The following is a 23,789-nucleotide window of genomic DNA, read 5'->3' on the forward strand; positions in this document are numbered from 1 at the left end:
AACTATTTTCAATATAGATGAGGCTAGCTTGATTCTCTCAAATTTAGTTATTGCAAAAACATGTATTAGAACCATTTTTTCCTGTGACCTCCCAGCACTGCGGCATTCTCATGACATTTGATATCAGAAATGAGGTGCTTATTGTGACAGTCTGGATAAATGGTACATTTATAAGTGGTTTTTGTTCTAAGTGGGGAGAAATAATATGTTTAGCACATAGAACATAGGAATTCTTGTCCATTTTTCATTTTATACTCAGCAGGACTTCCTCCCAAACCCCAAACTTCGTGGTACATTGAGGCTCACAGTGTATTAAATTTGTTGAATATTAAGGCCCTCAAATCTAACAATTAAAAGTATCATGTTCACAGTTTAAAAGTTTTGCTTTGTTTCTTTTTTTTTTTTTAAATGGTTGCTAAGTAACCTGGAGCTCTTTCAATTCCCTGTTTAAACAGATTCTCTTTACATTAAGAGAAAGCGTTAGAGAACTCCATGTCATCCGGAAGTTTGAACTGAAGAAACTATTCCTGAAAGAAATGTCTTAAACCAGTGAAATAAATTGGAGTATAATTACCTACACAGACATGAATCATCATGAACTTTTTTAATAAGCAAATGCCAACTGGCCTTTACCATTTAACTGCTTTTAGAAATTTAACGTGATTCACTGTTGTATATATGCCGGGCTGAAATAGGCATATAATTTATGGAAGAGAGTCCTTGCTACCCTACCTCTTCTCACTTCTAGATCCTATAAAAGCTTTTGAAGTTGAAGGGTGATCATGTGACACCTCCCTGCTATTATTGTCTTCCAGTTAAAAAATATGCACTATTTATATGAAGTTTTTAAAGGGGAATCTTTTTCTTATTTACATACAAATGACAATGTGAGATCTATTTTGAGAATCATAAATGACTTAAGAATTCCCTGGTGGTCCAATGGTTAGGACTCCATGCTTCCATTTCAGGCGGCCTGGGTTCTATCCCTAGTCAGGGAGCTAAGATCCCGCATGGTGTGGCCAAAAAAAAAAAAAATGACTTTAATATACACGCCATCGCCAGTCTCTTTTATTTATCTTTTTGAGTGAATCTTATTTTAGACTTACTGATCTAGAATGTATGCATCCGTGTAGGAAAAAAGCCTAGAGACAATGATTAAAAATCTTTTGATTAAGTTATAGTGATGTCTAATTTTAGAAAGAGACTCAGTAACTTAATGAAATTCTGACTTCCCTTCGAAAGTGTGTGCATTTAGCTTTAAATTGTCTTCTCATTCTTTACTTTATGGTCTTTGCATTTCTGTTGCCATTTAAAGTATTCAAAGTATCGTTTTATACTTCATTTCATTTGATTTCCTCAATTGTCCTTGACACTGGTAGGACAAGTACTTTTATTTTCATTTTGTTCTGTGGAAATCAAGGTTCAGTTACTTCAAGTTCTCTTGAAGTTCACATGACCTAATAAGTGAAAGAACTCTGACTTTCATCCAGGTCATTTGACTCCAGAGCTCTTTCCAAAATTACATGCAGGTCATTACAATGTCTTGTAGGCTATTAGTTAAGCAGAGTACTGGCTAATTTAATTAAACTGGACAAAGAGAAAATAACATCAAATGAATCCTAGAATTAACTAGAACATGATTTCTTATCATTAAAGGAAGTCTCATCTTTCATCTGACAAGTTAGTCATAAAGGCAGCTTAGTTGAATTGGATTAAGATATATATTGTTTTCATAATTCAATTAGTAAGAAGACAAGAAATTCATTAGCACACACACAAAAAAACCCATGTTATATGTAAGGATTAGTAAAGACATTTGGATCTACTTAACATATATTTAAATGGGCAAAATTCAGACTATATATTATCAATCTGTAGGAAATTATTTGGTTTTACAAATCTTTGAATAAAACGGAAACTTTAAAAAAATTTTGGCCATATCAGTCCTTTTGATTTTGTAGTTTTTCATTCTTTTCCAATTATGTTCTTCTGATGATTCATATTTTATAGACAGCTTTCAAAGAAATATTTCAAATAATTAGTAAGAAACATACATTCCTAAGATCTTCCTCACCATTTAAAGGGAAGATGTCTTTTTAAAATATGGCACCAATATGGTACCAAAATATATGAGAGGAAAGGATGAAAGAAAAAAGACTGATAATATTGGAAGCCACTCAAGCATGATTAAAAAAGAAAATGAAGTATCTGTAGGAAATATAGAGCATGAATGCTCTGAAATCTGGTTCATTCCTTTCTAGAAATATTTTCTTTCTGTGGTCTCTGGAAAACATGTAAAACAATATATAGTAAGGTAGATAGCTAGTGGGAAGCAGCCACATGGCACAGGGATATCGGCTCGGTGCTTTGTGACCGCCTGGAGGGGTGGGATAGGGAGGGTGGGAGGGAGGGAGACGCAAGAGGGAAGAGATATAGGAACATATGTATATGTATAACTGATTCACTTTGTTATTAAAGCAGAAACTAACACACCATTGTAAAGCAATTATACCCCAATAAAGATGTTAAAAAAAAAACAATATATAAATTAGAGTTTCCTAGTAAATTTCAAGCAGTAATATTCTTGTCTCATAGAAGGAATATAAAAAAGATTTGGAAAATGAAATAAAAGGGAAAGGAATGGAACTTAATTCAGAAGTACTTGATATTCAGAGAGCAAAACGTGCATCTGAAATGGCTAGTGAGGTGAGTACATTTATTTAACAATTGAGAATGTATGAATTTTCAGCTGATCTCGTTGTCTGTAAATCTTTCTCAGAGATTTTACAGTTGACCCTTGAACAACATGGGTTTGAACGGTGCAGGTCCCCTTATATGTATTTTTCAATTGTAAATTCTACAGTACTCCACGGTCCGTGGTTGGTTGCATCTGTGGATGCTGAGGAACCTTGGATGTGGAGAGCCGATGACAAGTAGTAGGTGGATTGATCCTCTTGTTGTTTAAGGGTCAACTGTATACAGTATAAATGTTCCACAGCTTTTATGTGTAAGATGATTATAAGCAGCTATGACCTAATTGTCTTTTCCCAATCAATGAATTAAAAAAAACGATGCTCACCATCTCCTATGTGGTGTGAGACAAATGACCATTTCCTCATTTTAGAGAAAATTCTATATAATTAACCAAAATAATTTAATAAGGTTTAACTTCATCTTTTAAACAAGTGAAAGGCATATTAGGAAGGTGTGTTATCATGGTCTGTCAGTAACTGTAGTTTAAAAGTTCCCATGCTGGGGCTTCACGGGTGGCGCAGTGGTTGGGAGTCTGCCTGCCGATGCAGGGGACACGGGTTCGTGCCCCGGTCCGGGAGGATCCCATGTGCCGCGGAGCGGCTGGGCCCGTGAGCCATGGCCGCTGGGCCTGCGCGTCCGGAGCCTGTGCTCCGCAACGGGAGAGGCTGCAACAGCGAGAGGCCCGCGTACCGCAAAAAAAAAAAAAAAAAGTTCCCATGCTGTCCTGCCCATAAACAAAATGACTGTCCTAGTCCTTGCCTAGCTACTTAAGTGAGTCCACTTAAACCTCTGTATAAAATGATAGTGGCCATTACTTACTGTACATGAAATTTATAAGAATGAAGTGCCTCTGAAGTGCTTTAAATCCTTTAATCCTTGTATTATGTCATTACTTTAATAGTAAATATTGGCACTGGGCTTTGAGGAGAATCTGGCTGACTTTAGCAGTGAAAAAATTTGAAGCTTTATCCCCGTATGTTAATAAACAGTGGCGATGATGGTGGTGGTGATGATGGTGATGACCCTGTTAGGTTGCAAATGATAGAAACCCAACTCAAACAGGGTTAAGCAACAAAGAAACTTTGTTTTGGTTGAAGAACAGAGAAATCCGAAGATCAGGTTTCCTTCAGGTTGGAATTCGAATGATGTCTCTCTTCCTTCATCCCTCAGTTCTGTTATCTTCACAGTTGCTTCATTTGTGAGAGGCTGCTTCTATGTGATGGCCCCCCTTCACGACAGGATAACTCATGTCTGTGGCTGCTAATCCCAGTAGGAAGTGAGCATCTGTTTCTTTAAAATAGGATTAAGGTCTAAGGATTGAATCTCATTGGGTCACCTTCTGTCCTGTGCCCACACTTGACCCAATCAAGTCTGGAGTCAGTTAACTTTCTAGGTAGTTTAATGATGTTTTAAATATAAAATATTCTAAATTGATATGTGTTTTTAAAGATTTATGTTTGTCTTTGGCTAGTGTTCTTTACGTAAATTAAAAGAAACATTAAAAGCATTTTAATGGAATTAAAAGTATATGTGGGTAGTAGGAAATCAGCTCACCCAAAGTTTATCGATTGAGAGGGGTTAGAGGTAATTCCTCAAGAGAAAATTGTAGAACTTTTTGCCAGAAGAGGGAGGAATAGATGCTGTTCGGGCAGAAACAGCAGCTGTCTGCCACGATGTCTTTGGCTAATATTGTCATTACACTTACCCGCGTTAGTAATTTTCTACAAATTCTTCTGTTGTGGTGACATATCCAGTGACATTCAGAGTCAGATCTTGTAAATCACTTGTCAGTAATACTTGGAAAAGTTGTTTTAAACTCTCAATGGCAGAGTTCAGCCAGTGAAAGTTGAATGGCAACACGGTAGCAGGAGCAGCAAAAACCCAGGTCTTCGCATGTGGGTATAGGAGTAAAAGACCAGAAGAAGCTGTCAGTTACTGAGCGCCCGCTCTGTGCTGGGCACTAGGCTACATGCTGTCTCACTGACCCTCCCAGTGATCCTGCATGGAGGAATTATTATCCCCAATTGCAGATGAGTAAACCAGAAATGTGAAGAAAGATTTCCAACATCACACACACAGCCAAGAGTGCTCTGACCTCAAAATCAGTCTTCTTTCTAAAATATCAACTCATTTAAACTTGCCTCTGTCCTTCAGGCCTCAAGACAATTGTCAGTGAAGATTCTCACCTGGCAATAGCCTTTTTATAATAAAAATCTTCAGAGTGTACATATACTCTTCTTCAGTGAGAATAGTGAATATAGTTCTAAGCAGTTCCGAAAATTTAGTTCTAGGCGGTCATTCATAGTTCAAAGTAAACTATGTTTTCTTTTTTAAAAAAATACATTTAGCCATTTTTGGTATCATTGAATACAGATGTATGTTTGTCCCCTGAGTGTCTGAGTGTTGTAAAACGTTGCTTTCTTACAGAAAGAATACAAGAAAGATCTGGAATCAAAAATTAAAGGGAAGGGAATGCAAGTTGGCACCGACACCCTTGGAATTCAGCATGCCAGAAGAGCTTCTGAGATGGCTAGCGAGGTTAGTAAAGTGAGTGATGCAGACCTTGAGACTCGCACAAATCATAATAAGAAACCGATTGGTACATGACATTTCCCAAAGCGTTCTGTGACTAGTTTAACAGTTTGGAATGGAAACCATCTGCAGTCATCATGCTTACTGGGAAAATTTACAGTTTCTGCTTTGCTCATTAACTTCAAGTATATCAAAGAAAACTTGGGGAAAGGCATTTTAGTAGAACACACACACAGACACACACACAGACACACACACAGCCTGCCGATTTATTCCGTAATACAAATTTCATGTTAATTTTAAACTATGATAAATATTTTCATACCGTTTTTTCTTGAAGGATGGATCGTGTGCTACTTGGCATATCTGCGTTTCCAACTTGGTGAGCAGAACTTGAAAATCACACATCGAGACTATAACATGGCAATCATGCCATCTCTGCGTGCTTTGGTTGCATGTTCTCAAAATATCCTCTGTTGACCTCATCAACACGTCTGAAATTTCTGTAGGGTCAGCAGTTTGGGGTTGAGGTTCATTCATCTAATGCCGTTTTCTTCTTCATGTAACACATGAACAACAGGATATTAATTTAGAAGTTTTGTCTTAGATGCTATGACATGATAGATACAAGATAAGAAAGTTGTAGCAGTCAGAAGGAAATGTGTATTTTTCGAAGGAAATACCCCAGAATCAGTTCCACATCTCTTGAATTCCCCCAGAAATTTTGAAAATGTAACAGGGCCACTGGAGCAGAGAGTATTTGGGAAGAGATGACTTACAAGAAGAATACATAAAGAGAAAGTTGGGGTACAGGTTAAGGGGTGCAGCTCACTTACCTCAAGGCTGGCTAGGGTGAGGCTTCAGTGGGGTTACTGGGAGAGCTACGATGTGACAAGTGCAGTTAGGAAGAGCTGGCTTAGGACTGAGTCCCACCCAGGAAATCTGGAGGTTGAGAGGTAGCTGATTAACTGCTGGGGGAGTTACTGCTGTGTTGGGATCTGCTTCCATCCCCAGGGTTAGGTACTGGCCAGGGGAATGGAATAGCCATAACTGACTTAGTCAAAGAAACTAGGGATGCCAGAGAATTCTTGACCAATAGGGATTCCATTTAGAAATGGTGGGGGTGGGTGGGAGGATGCATGCTGAACAGGCACTTGAAAACCTTCTTTGACTCTGCCCTTAATTCTGTCATCCCGCTGAGAGACAGCCGTTGTTATGAATTTGCCGTAGAGCCTTCCAGGTCCATTTTTATTTGTATATAGGTAACTGTACACTTGCGCACACAGAGACTTAAAAAAACCTTAAATAAATACCATGTACTTTGTGCTTGCTTTTCTCACTAAATATTATGGACCCTTTTCCATGTTACTTCACATAGCTCTACTTCATTCTTACAGAAAAATTGTGTTCTATAACGTGGATGTGAATATGCAGCCATTTACATCTAATGTCCCATAGGCATTACCACATGTAAATGACGTTTAAATGCATTGTAACAGGGACTCAACATTACACGCCGAAAACCCTTAATTTTTCCCTGGGTCTGCTTCCCTCTTCCACCCTCTTCTTAGCAAATGGTGTCAGTGAAATCCCAGAAGTCACTTTGATTTCTCTTGTCAGCGAGTTTCATTGACTCCAGCCCCATAATGACTTCCTAGATCCATCTACTCTCCCCCACCCTCATCCAAGCTACCATCTCTATCACCTGGACCATTACAGTAGCTTCCTAACCAGAATTTTGCTTCCATCACTGACCTCTCAGTACCCATTATCTACCCAGTAGCCAGAACAATCCTGGAAGAATTAAGTTATGTGATTCCTCCCACTGAAAACTCTCCAGTGGCTTCCAGTCATGGGCAGCATGGGCGCCATACTCCTTCCCCTGCTTTTCGCATGGTTGGTTCTGTCTTGTGCTCTCTCTTGTCATTCATTTCTTAGATTTATTAGTACTTTCTTGTGGTGGCCTCCGTGAGCTTCTGAGTAGCTAACTACCCAGTAACTATCAAATCACTACTTAGCAATTTTCTGCTATTTCTGTTATTATGAGGAGAGTGTGACATCCAGTATTAGTTAAGGTCCTGGATTGGTGTGTGGGAGTGGGGTGGGGAATTTGGAGCTGTAGAAGAGTTTTTCCAAATCACCCTCATGGGGCTGAGACTTGAAGCCAAAATAAAGCACACTTCCTCTGGAGGAAAGAATGTGGGAAGAATAGAAATTTTGCATTTCACACTTTTACCTAAGAACCTTCTGTGACGTATGCCTTTTGTGAGAAGTTGGAACGTTGCATCTTTCCTTAGTCTGTGGTGATACATTACTTTATTCAGCCATATGCTGGTTTAGCTTTCTCTGAGTATCTTGGGACTGTACACAGTTGACACTTGAACCACACGGGGGGTTAACCCACATATAATTTATGGTCTCCCCTATGTATCTGTGGTTCCTCTGCACCCACTGATTGATCCAACCACAGACCAGGTAGTACTGTCGTATTTACTATTGAAAACTATCCACGTATAAGTGAACCTGCGCAGTTCAAACCCATGTTGTTCAAGGCTCAGACTTACTAGGAAAATGGTGCATTTTTGTTATTGAGAGCCTATGGGAAAACAGGCCTAGGGGAGTCAGCTGTACTGTGGCTACAGGTAGCTTAAACCAATTTTGGTGAGGCTATTATCTTTGTAATCCGGAGGTCTCATTTGCATGTAATTATAACCATGTCCCAGTTTGCCCAAATGACAGACTCTCAGATCCTTTTCAACCAGACTGAGGGACTTTGCTATAGCTCAATGTTTGTTTTTTCAGGTAAAGTCGATGTGCTATATTATTACACAAATGATGTCTAATATTCAAACCTTCCTGTACCTGTGGGCTTGACCATGTGACTTTCTTTAGCCACTGGGTCATTAACACATTTGACTCAGGCTCTAAAAGCATGTGTGCATTGGGACTTGCTTGGAACCTAGATGTCATGTTTTTCTTTTAAGTTTTCGGGTATTTTATTATGCATCAATATTAACTGATGTGATTAGCGTCCTATGTAGTCTATTTATGTGCTTTTGAATGCTTTTAGATTTGAAAGTTCATATCGGAAAATTAGATGACATATTTCTACCATGAGACTTTGGTGGCAAAATCTATGATCAGTACCTTAGTTTCTACATATATTGCCCTTCAAATGAGGTGTTTTGCTTTTGGACCTAAAGAGGCTTGCTAAAAACAGAGCTTTTTACAGACATAGTAATAATTGAATATTATTAGTTTGAAAGTTAAACATTAGTACTTGAACTTTCATTCGAAAAGTGAAACTGAGACTGTAAGTCAGTGAAAATAGGCAGATTTATGGGTAGTAGATGGGGAAAAATATAGTATTTCTCTGAGATTGAGATTTTTGTTTATGACTTCTCTAAATTTAGAACACCACAAATAAGCAAAGCAAAATTTACTTTAGAGCAGGGAGTCACAAATCTAGAGTATGTCAACATAATAGAAAATAACTGTTTTTGAAAGAATTTAATAGGAGATAATCAATAGTTTTTTTTTCTTTTAATATAATTTTCATTGACGAAAAACAGACATACAGAAAAATGTACAATTATAAGAGTACAGCTTGCTGAATTTTATAATCAGTTTTAGAATGTGACAAGAGTGTCTTAAGACAGTTGTGCCTGTGTAATTATGACATTTTATTATAAGTAACAGGTAATCCAACTCAAGCTGGCTCAAAAAAGCAGATAACTTATTGTTCTTGTAACCAAACAGTAGAGGAGTTCTTGGGAGTGGCTTGATCTAGGACTCAAACAGTGTGATTCCGTTTCATTTTCTATCTTTCTGTTCTCAGGCAGGCTTTTTTCTCCTGTTTGCAAAGAGACATCTGGCAGATCCTAGGGCTACAGACTTCTCCATTCATGTCCAGAAGGAAAGAGAAAGTCTCTTGATACCTTGTGTGGAAAAAGAAATGTACCTATCCTTGAACCGATCATGAAGGGCCAGGGGTGGGCTATAACGATTTACTTAAGCCCAATGGGGCCCTTGGATGGTGGCCAGTCTCAGCCAAGCTGGGGGTTTAGAACAGAAAGCAGTGAGTTGCCCAGTGGCAAATCAAGGAGCTAATGAAGGAAAAAGAGGAGTGGGATTCCAGGGAAGCAACCAGCAGTTATTCACTACAGAACAAGACCTGACAATTTTATACTCACATTTTATTGATATTCATCAACTGAGTTATATATTAACCAATAATTTATCAATTTTACCATATTAAAATATAAAACATTTTCCTTCAGCTCACTCTGTTTTCTTTTTCAAGTCAGGTTAGTAAAGAAAACCTCCTGATTCCTTGTGAATACATCACTCCAAGTTGTGTTCTTGCCACAAATTAAAAATCTTTGTTGTTTCCTAGAAATAAAAGACATAAAGGTCCGACTTATTTCTAAAAGCCATGATCTTGATGTCAAAAATGACATCGAGTTTTTCAACACAGATTTTCAAATTATTGTAAAGCCCTAATTGCAGGTTTTATTTTCTGCAGAAAGATTATAAAAGAGATCTGGAGACTGAAATTAGAGGGAAAGGCATGCAGGTGAGCACAGGTACCCTCGATATCCAGAGAGCTAAGAAAGCATCTGAAATGGCCAGCCAGGTAAGAAACTAATGGCACACGAAGTTTAAAATAAACATATCGAATTGTATACAGGAAAAGTATAAGTGGTGTTTCCAGATGTGTGGCATTGAGATTCAAGCACATAAATATCTACATTGCTATGGAAGGCCATGCAAACCTCTGAAGATTGTTTTCTGTTCTTTTAGAAAGAATATAAGAAAGACTTAGAAAATGAAATTAAAGGGAAAGGAATGCAAGTGAGCATGGATATCCCGGATATGCTTCGAGCCAAGAGGGCATCTGAAATCTATAGCCAGGTTGGTAGAGAATGAAGATGTATTCTAATACCCAGTCACCTTGTGCTGTGTGTGTCTCTGTGATTGGTGTCTTTTTGAGGGCTTTCTATTCAAAGTCAATGTACTCTATTATAAAGGAACCATTGACCAAACCTGATTACCTCATTAATGAAAGGGACAACTGCTGTAGATTCAGTTCAACAGACATTATTGAGTGTCAGAGTGCCCGTGTTGGGGCCCTCTGTTTTGGGTCCAAGGGCATTTTGACCTTTTTAATTTCCATTTTTTGACTCTATTGTGAACTTGGCTCTAATGCTTATACTACAGAAAAAAATTACAAACAATTTGTCTTTTATCCATTTCATCATGAATGTTTTAATTAAAATAATCAACTTCAACTGAAACTGAGTGAATAAAACTGTACTAGGTGAAATTGAATATTAACTAAAATTTAATGGAAGAACTAAGTTTTCTTGATAAAATTTAATTTGCCAGGTATACACGTAACATATCCTCTAGAAAACTGGATGTGAGAGAAATAATGACCACAAAAGAAAGTTTATTGGAAGAAGAAAGTTAATCAGATAAAACCTAATTTGGGCAAAAATATTCATTAGTGAATAATTTCTTTGTTATAAAATTTGTTACAAAAAGAATGAATCCTAATGGAAAAATAGTAAAGGGAATGAAAAAAATAAAATGGTTAAAGAAAAATGATGAAGGGATTGGATTTGGTTAATGGGGTTTGTGTTGAAATAATTTTTAACCGAATTTGACCAAATTTGTCAAAATTCTGGTTGACATGAGCAAAGAGTGTAAACATTCACTGGTTCAAAATGAGAGTGTTACAGAACTCAGCTTCGGCGGCTTGTCACTCAAGAATCCAGGACTGGGCTTCCCTGGTGGCGCAGTGGTTGAGAGTCCGCCTGCCGATGCAGGGGACGCGGGTTCGTGCCCCGCTCCGGGAAGATCCCACATGCCGCGGAGCGGCTGGGCCCGTGAGCCATGGCCGCTGAGCCTGCGCGTCCGGAGCCTGTGCTCCGCAGCGGGAGGGGCCACAACAGTGAGAGGCCCGCGTACCGCAAAAAAAAAAAAAAAAAAAAAAAAAAAAAAGAGTAAAAGCTTCCCATAGGAAGTGATGCCTGAGCTGTTGGAATTCCTGCTTTAACTTAACAATGTTGATTTTTTGAGTATGATGAGGGTACATCTGATTTAAGGAATTTTAGTTATTTGGGATACAATGGAATACTTAAAACGGTGTAATGATGCTGTGGTGCATTTCAACATGCACAGGAATTACCTTTCCTAACAGGCATCCGTTTGCCATGCAGTTACCTTCCCTGACTTTGGAGCCAGAGTGCCTGGGTTTAAATCCTGGTTCTGACACTTCTTAGCTAATCCCTAAATTTCCCCATCTGTAAGAGTGGATAATAATAGTATCTGCTTGTGGGGTTAATTAAATGAGTTAATGTGTGTTAAGTATTTAGGACAATACCTAATACTATGTAAACGCTGGCACTAGTAGAAGGTATTGCCCAGTATGTATCAGAGCTCAGAGTACATTTTTTTTTTTTTAAGACGTTGGGGGTAGGAGTTTATTAATTAATTTATTTATTTTTGCTGTGTTTGGTCTTCGTTTCTGTGCGAGGGCTTTCTCTAGTTGTGGCAAGCGGGGTCCACTCTTCATCGCGGTGCACGGGCCTCTCACTATCGCGGCCTCTCTTGCTGCAGAGCACAGGCTCCAGACGCGCAGGCTCAGTAGTTGTGGCTCACGGGCCTAGTTGCTCCGTGGCATGTGGGATCCTCCCAGACCAGAGCATGAACCCGTGTCCCCTGCATCAGCAGGCAGATTCTCCACCACTGCGCCACCAGGGAAGCCCTCAGAGTACATTTAGTAGAAAGAAAATTGAGGTTTCAGTCTCCACTACAAAATACTAGTACCTTTCTCTTAATCGAAGGTCTTTATCTGAAGTAGGAAGCAAAGCATAAATCCAGGAGCATGAAAACAAGTAAGCAAAGAGAGTCAGGTTACCGGTAGGAGTTATAAGGGCTACTTTGAACAGGAACCGGGACTGCTCCTGAGAGAGTAGGTTCTAGGCTTAGGAATGCTATTAAGGTCAAGCCCTCCCAGGGCGTTTGAATAGTCTGGGTTGGGAGCCATTGCCTGAGTGGAGGTGAATGTGCTTTCCTAGACTGTTTGCCTACTCTGTTTGCATATGCTTTTATTTTTACTATTGCATAAGCACATCAACAACTGCTTTGAATCCTAAGATATAATTTAGAGCCAGGTGGTATATAATAGAGTTGGAAAAAGTAATACCATTTTCTTTGTCTCTGTCTCTCTTGTACATGCGCACACAGAGTTTCAGATTCACATTCACTCTTTATAATTTTAGAAAAAGTATAAAGATGAGGCAGAGAAGATGCTTTCTAGCTATTCTACTGTGGCAGATACTCCTGAAATCCATAGAGTTAAGACAACTCAACAAAACATTAGTGCGGTGAGTAGTCATTATTTCTTTTCAGTTGCCACCTTGAAATTATGTTTTGTAAGGAGGGCCTTTTTCCCTCATTGTCTGATTTTTGGCTGCATTGCTAGAATTTTCTGTCAAATGTATATCTTTCCTTCTTTAAAATAATAAGAATACCAAATGTTCTTATAACTTATAATTTATCGTGGTTATTGTAAATTACAAATTCATATCTCCTTCTTTGGTACAGGCAACTGCTATTTTTAACTGAATTTTAAAATTTCACTCAAGAAAGAGATCTTAATCTTCCACACAGATTTTACTTTGAAGATGAAAATAGTCATATGAAGTGATTTCCTTCCTGGTCATTGATTATTTACATTGATAATATACTTAGAGGTTTACCAGTTTGTAACCAGTTCCTAAACTTTCATATTTTTGTTCTGAGGCATAGGAATTTTGTCAGCACCATTCATTAAGATATTGGGCTTATGTTTAAGGGATATATAAACTTGAATTCTAAAATAAAAATTGATGGTACAGCTAATATTTTAATGTAGAATGAACTCATTTAGTAGTTAGGCAAATGTGTTATTAAAAATATAAATCCTATTATTTCTGAAGATTTCTGGAATATTTTCTACTTCTAGTAAATTGGCAAGCTCTTAACCCTCCAGGTGTGCTGCTCAGGTACCTTTAGGGTCTTCACAGGCAGGCGGTGCTGAGAAATGGAGAAATCTTGCTGGAGGAGTCGATGAGGGAGTAGGGCAGCGTGGCTCTTATCTCCTGTGATTCCACGGTCTCCCAGATTTCTAGCTTTTGCAGGGGAACATCTCTCATGTCCTGCTCTCCTGACCCCCACTGGTCCTGGTGATTCCAGGGCCCCCCTCTCCCCACCCCGACTCACACACACTCACGGGACCTGCGGGTTAACAAATACCAAGAGAGGGAGTTGTTCTGTCCTCGTATGACTTCCTTATAATTATTCTATTTTTCTGTAGGACGCTTTGTTTTTTCTTTCGCTTTGTGTTTGAAAGGGGTGGGTATTGGTAGGGATGGAGAGACATGGGAAGTCTAAGGAATAAGTGGAAAGATAAGGAAAATAGGCTGACTTAGTGTTAATGTTGAAGATAGAGCTAATGTTTTCTTTGAAGAGAACGAGAGCATCTTTGCTCTCGTTTGGAGAATAGCAGTTGCTTAAAACTTCATGCTGGTTTTGAATTAAATGATAACTGCTTAGTGAGCTTTTTTAATATGTCCTTTGATTTTTCTCAAATACACATGTGATATGTATTTGTATTTGAGAAGGAAACTCTAGTTTGCTGATTTGTATTCTTAGAGCAAGCCTTGTAAGTTACCAAGCATACCCTAGAACAGGTAGTAGAGGTTTACTGTAATATTGTGGAATACAAAACCAAAGTTTTGCATTTATTCTCATAATGGATTATTTAATTGATTAACGTGACATTGGTTCTCATAAATAGAAGCTGTATTCACGTTACTTTAAAATCTGAGAAATTTTCTTTTTCAAGAATCAGATCTCTAGGACTTGAATTCTAATAAGCTTATAGTTATCCTTTTCCTTCTCTTATAATAAAGGTACTTTATAAGAAAGAAGTAGGAGCTGGCACAGCAGTAAAAGATACTCCAGAGATTGAGCGAGTGAAGAAAAATCAGCAGAATATTAGTTCAGTAAGTTCTCTATAGCATTTTTTTTAATATAAATTTATTTATTTATTTATTTATTTTTATTTTTGGCTGTGTTGGGTCATTGTTGCTGTGCGCTGGCTTTTTCTACGTTGCGGTGAGCAGGGGCTACTCTTCAATGCGGTGCACGGGCTTCTCATTGTGGTGGCTTCTCTTGTTGCGGAGCATGGGCTCTAGGTGCGCAGGCTTCAGTAGTTGTGGCATGGGAGCTCGTAGTTGTGCTTGCGGGCTCTTGAGTGCAGGCTTCAGTAGTTGTGGCGCACGGGCTTAGTTGCTCCGCGGCATGTGGGCTTCCCGGACCAGGGCTCGAACCCGTGTCCCCTTGCATTGGCAGGCAGATTCTTAACCACTGCGCCACCATGGAAGCCCCCAGTTCTCTATAGCATTAATCATCCTTTCCAAAAGCAAACATAAGCTAGATAAATGTTTTTGGTTCTTTACTAAACTGGCTGCCTTTTTCTCTTCACTTTGTTGAAGCACTGTTTCATCAAATATCAAAGGTCTAACTTTCAGAAGGAAGCTGTAGCCTTGTTCCCCTTGAACCTAAAGCAGTATTTCATCTCGATATATCATAGGGCATAAGAGATAGATCACTTTAATAGTACAGTAATGAAATCTAGGATTAGATTTCACCCTTTTGAACAGAATTTTAAGTGTATTAAATTTTTCAGAGAAAGGATAAATTTCAATACCTTTCCACAACTTGGAGGAAAGAAATTTTACCCTGACAGAATGATTAAAGGCCCTAGAGCATTCATTTGGTGGCTTAAGAGAAGGTTTCAAAGAGGCCCCATTCGCCTTCTGCTTCTTCCAATTTCTAGCAAAGGAAAGCACACACCTTCACTATAATTTTGTAAAATAAATTACCTGCTTCCCCACCCCCAGTTCCCTTTGAGCTTGGGGGGAAGGGTAGAGGAGGTGTTTAATGTTATGGATTAAAAACTTCTTCATTCAGTGCTTGACATTTACAATGGATAATTGCTATCCTTACCAATAGGCATATTTGGTAAGAGTTGTTATACAGTCATTCCTTAGTATCCATGGGCGTTGGTTCCAGGAGCCCCACCAGCCCACACTCACACACACTCATACACATTCATACCAAAATCTGCAGATGCTCAACTGCCTTACTGTTGGCCCTCCATATCCACGGTTTCACACTGAGCAAGCGAAGGGCCTACTGTATTTAGCTTCTTGCTGAGGAACTCAGTAGGGTTATTTCCTCGCTTGCCCTTGCCTGACCTTTCTCTTCACCTTCACCCTAGAGGCAGAGTTTTCTTGAAGTCATCCAAGTAGAACTGCCTTGTTAAACTCCTCTGTCAGGAACTCTGACGGTTACCTGGCATCTTAGAATATGTGTGCACTGGCATTTGTGGAGACAGAGTAGGAGAGGCAAGGTAATGCTGTGGTAAACAGACTTCAAAATGAACTTACAAAAAATCTGCAGAATCCTAGTGCACTAAAATCCCTGTAGCATGGATGAAACTGTGCACGAAAACCCCTGTAGCATGAATGAAGCTATCTCCTGAGGAAAGCGTAAGGAGGAGGACCTGACGGTGAGGATTCCGATCCGCCACGGCGAGAGCCTGTGTCAGGCAACGCTAGAGTCTGGTGGAGAAATTCGTTCGGCTGAGAAATGTAAAACGGTTGTTTCCTTCACTGCCAAATGATAATATTTGAAATGTTCCCATCAGTGTACTGGTGTATATAATGTTATAAACGTTCTGTACTGTGCAGTTCTATTGCCTCCAGTGAAATGACTGGTTGGAGTCGTATGAAAAACAAAAATGTTCATCTTTAATCATGTTTAGCTTCTCACCCGAGGAAAATCACAGAAAGTAGTACAGTCTATCATTTCGTCTCCCAGCATCCCACTGCCCCTTGTAGCAAACAATAGTAGTTCTGTATCTCTATGAGGTTGGGCCCTAAACTCCTGCTTAGTATTCAAATGGAAAGTTGCCCTTTCAAGGTTAGCTAGATCTGTCAAACCAAGGTAGGACTCTTTAACATTTAAAGATCTCGACATTTTCCACCTCCAGAGTAAAAGTCTTTGGGCTATTAGCTTTCTCTGTTAAGAACTACTTTTGAATCTTAGTTAGAGCTAGTCTGTCTCAATGTACTCTCCATTTAACTATTCTGGATCTGGCCTAATATTGACGTTGTTACTCATATCTCACATTAAATGTACAGATGCTAAGATATAGATGATCGCAAAAATATTTAGGTATCGTTTCTTTATGACTGTCAGTGTGGATTTCAGCTTTAATCATTTTAAACATTACCAAATGATTTCTAAAAGATGTTTTATGTAGATTTAAGTCTTGGCTAAATGTCAACATGTGCCTCTTAAGTCTAGCCCATGTTTCCGTACATATGAGTGTGTCCTTTTTCTCGAATCCAATCTTCCATGAATTTTACACATATTAAAATACCACCTGATATGATAGCATCACTAATCATTTCGTAAATTTAAAGAGCTTGTCCCAGGCATAACTGTGTGTTGGCATTATCATTTGTCTGGTTGATCTTCCTCTAAATGGACTTGAACGAGGAGCTTTTGCTTGAGGCAAATGCCGGGATATAGGCGGGCTTTACATAACATGATTGTGTGGGTAGAAGACACTTCCTGACTTTCTGCCACTGGCCCATCTACAGCGATCAGCACTCAGTGGCCTCTGTTTGTAGTACATTTCCCTCCACCTTCCCCTTTCTCTTCTTTTATTTTTTTCTTATTCTGGATCATTTGGGTACTCTCGGTCAGATACACAGTGTTTCCAAGACTTTGTAGCTAACTCAGTTTGACTTTTGCCTTTAAATACATGGTGAATTTCAATTAACATGTTAATAAATAGAAACTGCTTTTCAAATAGAAAATAATAAGTTATTATATTAAGATAATTTCCAAGGTTTTTGGTGCATCTGCCTGATGATAAAATTTATTTTCACAAGCAATGTATGCTTATTTTAATTAAAAAACCTCTTCAGGGCTTCCCTGGTGGCGCAGTGGTTGAGAGTCCGCCTGCCGATGCGGGGGACACGGGTTCGTGCCCCAGTCCGGGAAGATCCCACATGCCGTGGAGCGGCTGGACCCGTGAGCCATGGCCGCTGGGCCTGCGCGTCCGGAGCCTGTGCTCCGGAACGGGAGAGGCCACAACAGTGAGAGGCCCGCGTACCGCAAAAAAACAAAACAAAACAAACAAACAAACAAAAACCTCTTCAGTGATGGATAGGTGAATGGATATGGGTTTCTTTGTACTTCAGGATAAAGGAATCCTGAAAGCACCAGATGAAATAAAAATTTGTGTTCCCACTGAAGGAAAATTAATATTGGAATTAAAAATTCAACTATGCAGTAGTTACAAATGAAGAATTCTTAACTATTTTTTAAGCCTTGTGTTGAATAAAACTTACATTTTAAAAAATAAATCATGCAGGTAAAATACAAGGAAGAGATGAACCATGGAACAGCCATTTCTGATCCACCAGAGCTCAAGAGAGTTAAAGAAAACCAGAAGAACATCAGCAATGTGTGATCATATTCCTTTAAGTATTGTCTTCTGTGCGCATGACGCTTGTCCGGGTGAGGTCCCACTACGATGAATACCATTGTAGGAGGGCCAGTTCCTGAAAGGTGGAGATAAGGTTTCACACATATTTATGTTGGGGTAGCATTACACCAAGCATGTGTATTTGCTTATTAAAGAACGTGGTATTGAATGCCTACTCTGTTCTTGTTCTTGGGAGCATTCAGAGATGAGGTCTTAGGGGCTGTGTGTATTCTCAGGGTCTCTAGGAGAAACAGCTGTGGCAATAAATAAAGATTGTACACGAAGTGCTATAACAATAATTAATATTTACTGAGTGTTTACTACGCTTTTTGAGTTCTTTACCTGCAGTATCTCATTTAATATTAAGTAATAATCCTGTTTTCAAAGTGCTGGGGAAATGCAGAGGAGGAAGGCTATGTCAGTGAGAGAGAGGAGAACCCTTGGAGAAAGAGTTAACATTTGAGTTAGATCTTGAGGAATTGATAAAAGTTTGGGGTGGATTTCGTGAGAAAGGGCCCTCCTGGTAGTGCAAACTGAATGTGTTCAGGATCCAAGATCTGTTCAAAGAGGGGAAGGTTTAGTGTGATGGGTACTTGGGGTGGAAGATGGCAGGAGAAAGGTGGTGGAGAGAGAAATCATAATTCAGGCCATGAGGAGGCTGTTGGCAGTGCCAGTGCCCCGACATGGTGATTCAGATGCATGCAGTGGCTGCTGCCGCTCTGGCCTTGACTTAGGGATTAAATTGTTTTAATGTGTCCTTTTTTAAAAAATTATTTTATATTGAAGTATAGTTGATTTACAATGTTGTGTTAGTTTCTGCTGTACAGCAAAGTGAATCAGTTATACATATGCATATATGCATATATGCATATCTATGTATAGATATGTATATACGTATGCATATATGCATATCTATATATGCATGTATAGATATGCATGCATATGTATAGATATGCATATCTAAAAAGATTCTTTTTTAGATTCTGTTCCCATATAGGTCATTACAGAGTATTGAGTAGAGTTCCCTGTGCTATACAGTAGGTTCTTATTAGGTATCTATTCTATATATAGTAGTGTGGATATGTCAATCCCAATCTCCCGATTTATCCCTCCCCCCATTTCCCCTCTGGTAACCATAAGTTTGTTTTCTACATCTGTGACTCTGTTTCTGTTTTGTAAATAGGTTCATTTGTACCATTTTTTTAGATTCCACATATAAGCGATATCATATGATATTCGTCTTTCTCTGTCTGACTTACTTCACTCAGTATGGCCTAGAGATTGTCATAATGTGTCCCTTTTTCTAAAAGAAGGGTTACTAGTTTTCAATTTATCATAGAAACATAACACTCCCTTAAAATAACTATTTGAAAATAATAATGAGTTAATTTAATAAGAAAATACTATAAATCACAGCACAGGTGATATCTGGCATGTCATATGGGAAGTGGTGTGTACGTGGTGGAAGTTTGGATAACACTGGAGTAGTGGAGAAGAATGTGGGCCCTGGACTGTTGGTTTGATCCCAGCTTCAGACCCTACCTGCTGTATAACCTTCATAAGCTACCAACCCCTCTCCAAGCCTCAGTTTCCTCATCTGTAAAACAGAGACTAGAATATTAAGTGAGATATTGCCTGTAAAGCACTCAGCATGTTTGTGAGCGGATGAATGCAATACATAAAGAGTCTCCATATCAAATTTATGTCTCCAAACTTATATCCACTAGAAATTGGCTACAACAGTTTCTCAACATCAGTAATGCTGTTCAACAATTTTTTCTCCTCTGACCTCAGCCCAGAGTAATCTTTCTTTGTATCCTGCCATCAATAGAGATTACACTGGACCTTTCCTCACTTCAGGCAGTTATCCGACACAGAATCTGCCTAAACTCTCAAACTGCATACCACGGCACAGAGAAAGAAATCACACTGGCAGGGACCTGACCCTTTTTCATTTATTTTCCAGGCTTATCAAATATCTGGTCACTTGCACATGCACTGCTGAGGGTGTACATCTCAAGTCCATTTTATCTGCAGGCCCTGTAGGCCTTGTGATATCTTACAAAAAAAAAAAAAATTCTCTAACGCTAAATTTAATGTTTTCTACATCTGTGACTCTGTTTCTGTTTTGTAAATAGGTTCATTTGTACCATTTTTTTAGATTCCACATATAAGCGATATCATATGATATTCGTCTTTCTCTGTCTGACTTACTTCACTCAGTATGGCCTAGAGATTGTCATAATGTGTCCCTTTTTCTAAAAGAAGGGTTACTAGTTTTCAATTTATCATAGAAACATAACACTCCCTTAAAATAACTATTTGAAAATAATAATGAGTTAATTTAATAAGAAAATACTATAAATCACAGCACAGGTGATATCTGGCATGTCATATGGGAAGTGGTGTGTACGTGGTGGAAGTTTGGATAACACTGGAGTAGTGGAGAAGAATGTGGGCCCTGGACTGTTGGTTTGATCCCAGCTTCAGACCCTACCTGCTGTATAACCTTCATAAGCTACCAACCCCTCTCCAAGCCTCAGTTTCCTCATCTGTAAAACAGAGACTAGAATATTAAGTGAGATATTGCCTGTAAAGCACTCAGCATGTTTGTGAGCGGATGAATGCAATACATAAAGAGTCTCCATATCAAATTTATGTCTCCAAACTTATATCCACTAGAAATTGGCTACAACAGTTTCTCAACATCAGTAATGCTGTTCAACAATTTTTTCTCCTCTGACCTCAGCCCAGAGTAATCTTTCTTTGTATCCTGCCATCAATAGAGATTACACTGGACCTTTCCTCACTTCAGGCAGTTATCCGACACAGAATCTGCCTAAACTCTCAAACTGCATACCACGGCACAGAGAAAGAAATCACACTGGCAGGGACCTGACCCTTTTTCATTTATTTTCCAGGCTTATCAAATATCTGGTCACTTGCACATGCACTGCTGAGGGTGTACATCTCAAGTCCATTTTATCTGCAGGCCCTGTAGGCCTTGTGATATCTTACAAAAAAAAAAAAAATTCTCTAACGCTAAATTTAAACTCCAAAAAATCATTAAGACTGTCCCCGTGGAGTTCCTTATAATGGGATTTTTTAACCTCTAGTTTTCCTTTTACCTGTCAAAAATTCATTTGATGGACATGTCATTCTATCTGTCTGTGTTGGATCCTCATTTATTTCCTGGGGTGTTGTGGAATTGCCAAGAAAGCTGACCACAAACGTTGGGTCTGATCCCTCAGCTAAGAAACAGCACCTCTATGCAGTCAGTCAGAAATATCTCCGTAATGCTAGCCAGAGCATGGGCTTCTAATGTTGGAACTTGGTAGAGGAGGAAATTTTGAGGTTCAGGGTTTCTTTACATAGTGACAGCCACTCACTGAGGTGCAGGCATAGGACTGGCATAACCCTCATTTCTAATGATAAGAGTGCAGAATTTTAATTTTTCAATATAAAACGGTCATTTGGTAATGGTGCTTTAGTGCCGTGAGCTCACAGAAGGGATCATTTATCATTGCTGATAAGATCGAACTCAGAGAGGCCACCACTAAATTATGCGGTTTGCAGAATAACAACCCAAGGTAGAATTCAAAACATTTGGGCAAGAAAAAGCTTAGACCTGGGAACACTGTGATGACGAAGTCTTTTAGCAAAGCATATTTCACTCTAAAATCCTAATGAAGATTTTAGCTAATGAATGCTCTGTCACTGTGTAACGTTTCTTTTAGTCAGTTGCAGTGTGCTAGCTCACACTTGCTTCCCATAATCCCACACTGTTTTGCGCTTGTCTCTCAGCTCCAGTACAAAGAGCAATGTTACACAGCAACTCCAGTGAGCACGACGCCAGAGATAGAGAGAGTGAGGAAAAACCAGGAGCAGCTGAGCACGGCAAGTTGTTTCTGTTTCTTCCTATATTTTACCGAACAGTATATATTTTTATTCTTTACAACGCCTTCTGAAAAGCATTAGACCCTCTACATCTTGGCCGCTTCTTCTCCACAGTCACGTATTGAGGGGCTGGGACAGTAGACCTCTCGTGTGAGTCCAGAAAATTGGGGAGTGTCTTGCTGTCCTTCAGTCCTGCTTGTTTATTCAAGAAATCTTCATTAGGCCATGTGCCAGGCATTATCCTGGTCACTGGTACACAAAGATGGATAAGACCTCATAGTTGGTAAATCTCTAAAACCACATGCAGATTTAAAGAATAGTATCGTGGGTCTGTTGTCAGTCTGAGAAAACAGATTGTCTATTGGCATAAGGCAAAAGAAGACCTGGCTTGACTGGGGTTCTAAGACATAATGTCAGGGCAGGGAACCTTATAAATAAAACAGAAGACATTATCCAATCAGTCAGCAATCTATTGCTAATAAAAGAATCGTGGTTAACAATCATGAGATTCCTCTAATGTGGACCCTGTGCTAAATGCTTTATATAAATCCATGAGGTTGGCACGATTTACTCTCCTGGCTTGTAGGTGTGGGAAACTAAGGCTTGAGGAGTTAGAGAACATGCTGGGAACCCACGGTTTGTGACAGCAGGGCTGGGATTTGAACCCAGGCCTCCCTGAATTCAGAAATCTCTTTCAGATGTGTCCCCCAATAGTTATTTTTCCCATTCTTTCACCCTTTTATGGAACTTTTACCATTATAAACAGTAACCTTCTTCTAAAATGGGTAATTTTGAGAGACTTTAAAATTTAAGAGTGAGTTCAGGCTGATGACTGCTTCATCCTTACAAGATCCCTGATGACGGTAGGAGTGAGGAATCTGCAGCTCCTTTTGAAGGTGGAGGCTCCAGGGTCAGAATGGGAGTAAAGCCAGCTTCCCAGGCTGCCATGGCTACTTCACTATAGTTCTCCTGTAATGATTTCATTACAATGTTTTCCCCTTACATTTCCATTACATTTAGTTGTGGCATTTGCAATTAGTTTTGGTATTGAACAGCAATATATTTATAAAAAAATCATTTTTAAGAAGCACAACACTTCGTGCTTGCTAAGTTAGAAGAATCGGAAGCCAGGTGCATTTGAACTGAAAGGTTGACACGCGTCTACTGTGGAAAAAAAATGTTTAAAAATTAGGGTTAATCTTGAGGCTCATCCTCTGTTGCTATTTGGGTGGAGACCATTCTACTGTTTGTTAAAAGTCTTATTTCTCCTCCATAGGTAAAATACAGAGGAGAGATTAAACAGGCAACGGCAATTTCTGATCCACCAGAGCTGAAGAGGGTTAAAGAAAACCAGAAGAACCTCAGCAATGTGTGATCTTAGTAACTTTTTTCTTACAAGAGCAAACATATTGTCAACATGTCAGTGAAGGGGTCGTGTTTACAAAGTTTTCATGACCTGGAGTTGATACTCTGCTCTCAACTGACTGCCAATTTATTGGAAAGGTTTCAGGGTCTTAGGTATTGTGGGTCCGGCCAGGCATTCCCTGCTAGAGTTGCCAGGGACTACAGTCTGATTTTTGTTTGCAGGTTACTGTGCATCCCTCCTTTCTGGTCTTCCTTCATGCCTGTGGTTTCTGTGGTGCCCCAAAGGCTTACAGTGGCAGCTTCGGGCATCTTGGCCCTACAAATACGCTTTCCCAGTCCCTTTCCTACATATATATATATACATATTCTCGTTCTGTAGCCTTTCCGGCCCTGACTCCCACTCCCAGCTGTTGTCACTTTATTTTTGGATGATGCTGGGGGAAAATTATAAAGTGTGCCTGGCTGAATAGGTCACATGGGACAGGTCCATTCGGGGGGCACTTGTTGAGGGGCTGTCAGTGTTTACTCAGACACCAACTCCTGTCCTGCTCTGACTCCTTTCTGTTATGTAATCCGTGGATGCAGTTCACTGAGACAATCCTTTTTCACCGTCATTAACATA

General features: G+C 39.3%; 1 protein-coding gene across 2 annotated transcripts in view; it reads left to right on the forward strand.

The window, feature by feature from the left end:
- NEBL (nebulette) overlaps window positions 1-23,789 on the forward strand; it is a 335,691-nt gene that overhangs the window by 277,491 nt on the left and 34,411 nt on the right. The window contains exons 13-21 of one of the 2 annotated variants that reach the window (XM_024766137.1): window positions 2,596-2,706; window positions 5,182-5,292; window positions 9,812-9,922; window positions 10,090-10,200; window positions 12,576-12,680; window positions 14,250-14,342; window positions 17,792-17,884; window positions 21,710-21,802; window positions 23,079-23,171. The exons of the other annotated variant lie outside the window; for it this stretch is intronic. Coding sequence (XP_024621905.1) covers window positions 2,596-2,706; window positions 5,182-5,292; window positions 9,812-9,922; window positions 10,090-10,200; window positions 12,576-12,680; window positions 14,250-14,342; window positions 17,792-17,884; window positions 21,710-21,802; window positions 23,079-23,171 — 921 coding nt within the window. The remainder of the gene's footprint in view (window positions 1-2,595; window positions 2,707-5,181; window positions 5,293-9,811; window positions 9,923-10,089; window positions 10,201-12,575; window positions 12,681-14,249; window positions 14,343-17,791; window positions 17,885-21,709; window positions 21,803-23,078; window positions 23,172-23,789) is intronic. 2 annotated transcript variants of the gene reach the window in all.

The sequence above is a fragment of the Neophocaena asiaeorientalis genome, unplaced genomic scaffold (genome assembly GCF_003031525.2).
Source record: "Neophocaena asiaeorientalis asiaeorientalis breed wild unplaced genomic scaffold, Neophocaena_asiaeorientalis_V1.1 scaffold217, whole genome shotgun sequence".
In the NCBI taxonomy this organism is placed as follows: domain Eukaryota; kingdom Metazoa; phylum Chordata; class Mammalia; order Artiodactyla; family Phocoenidae; genus Neophocaena; species Neophocaena asiaeorientalis.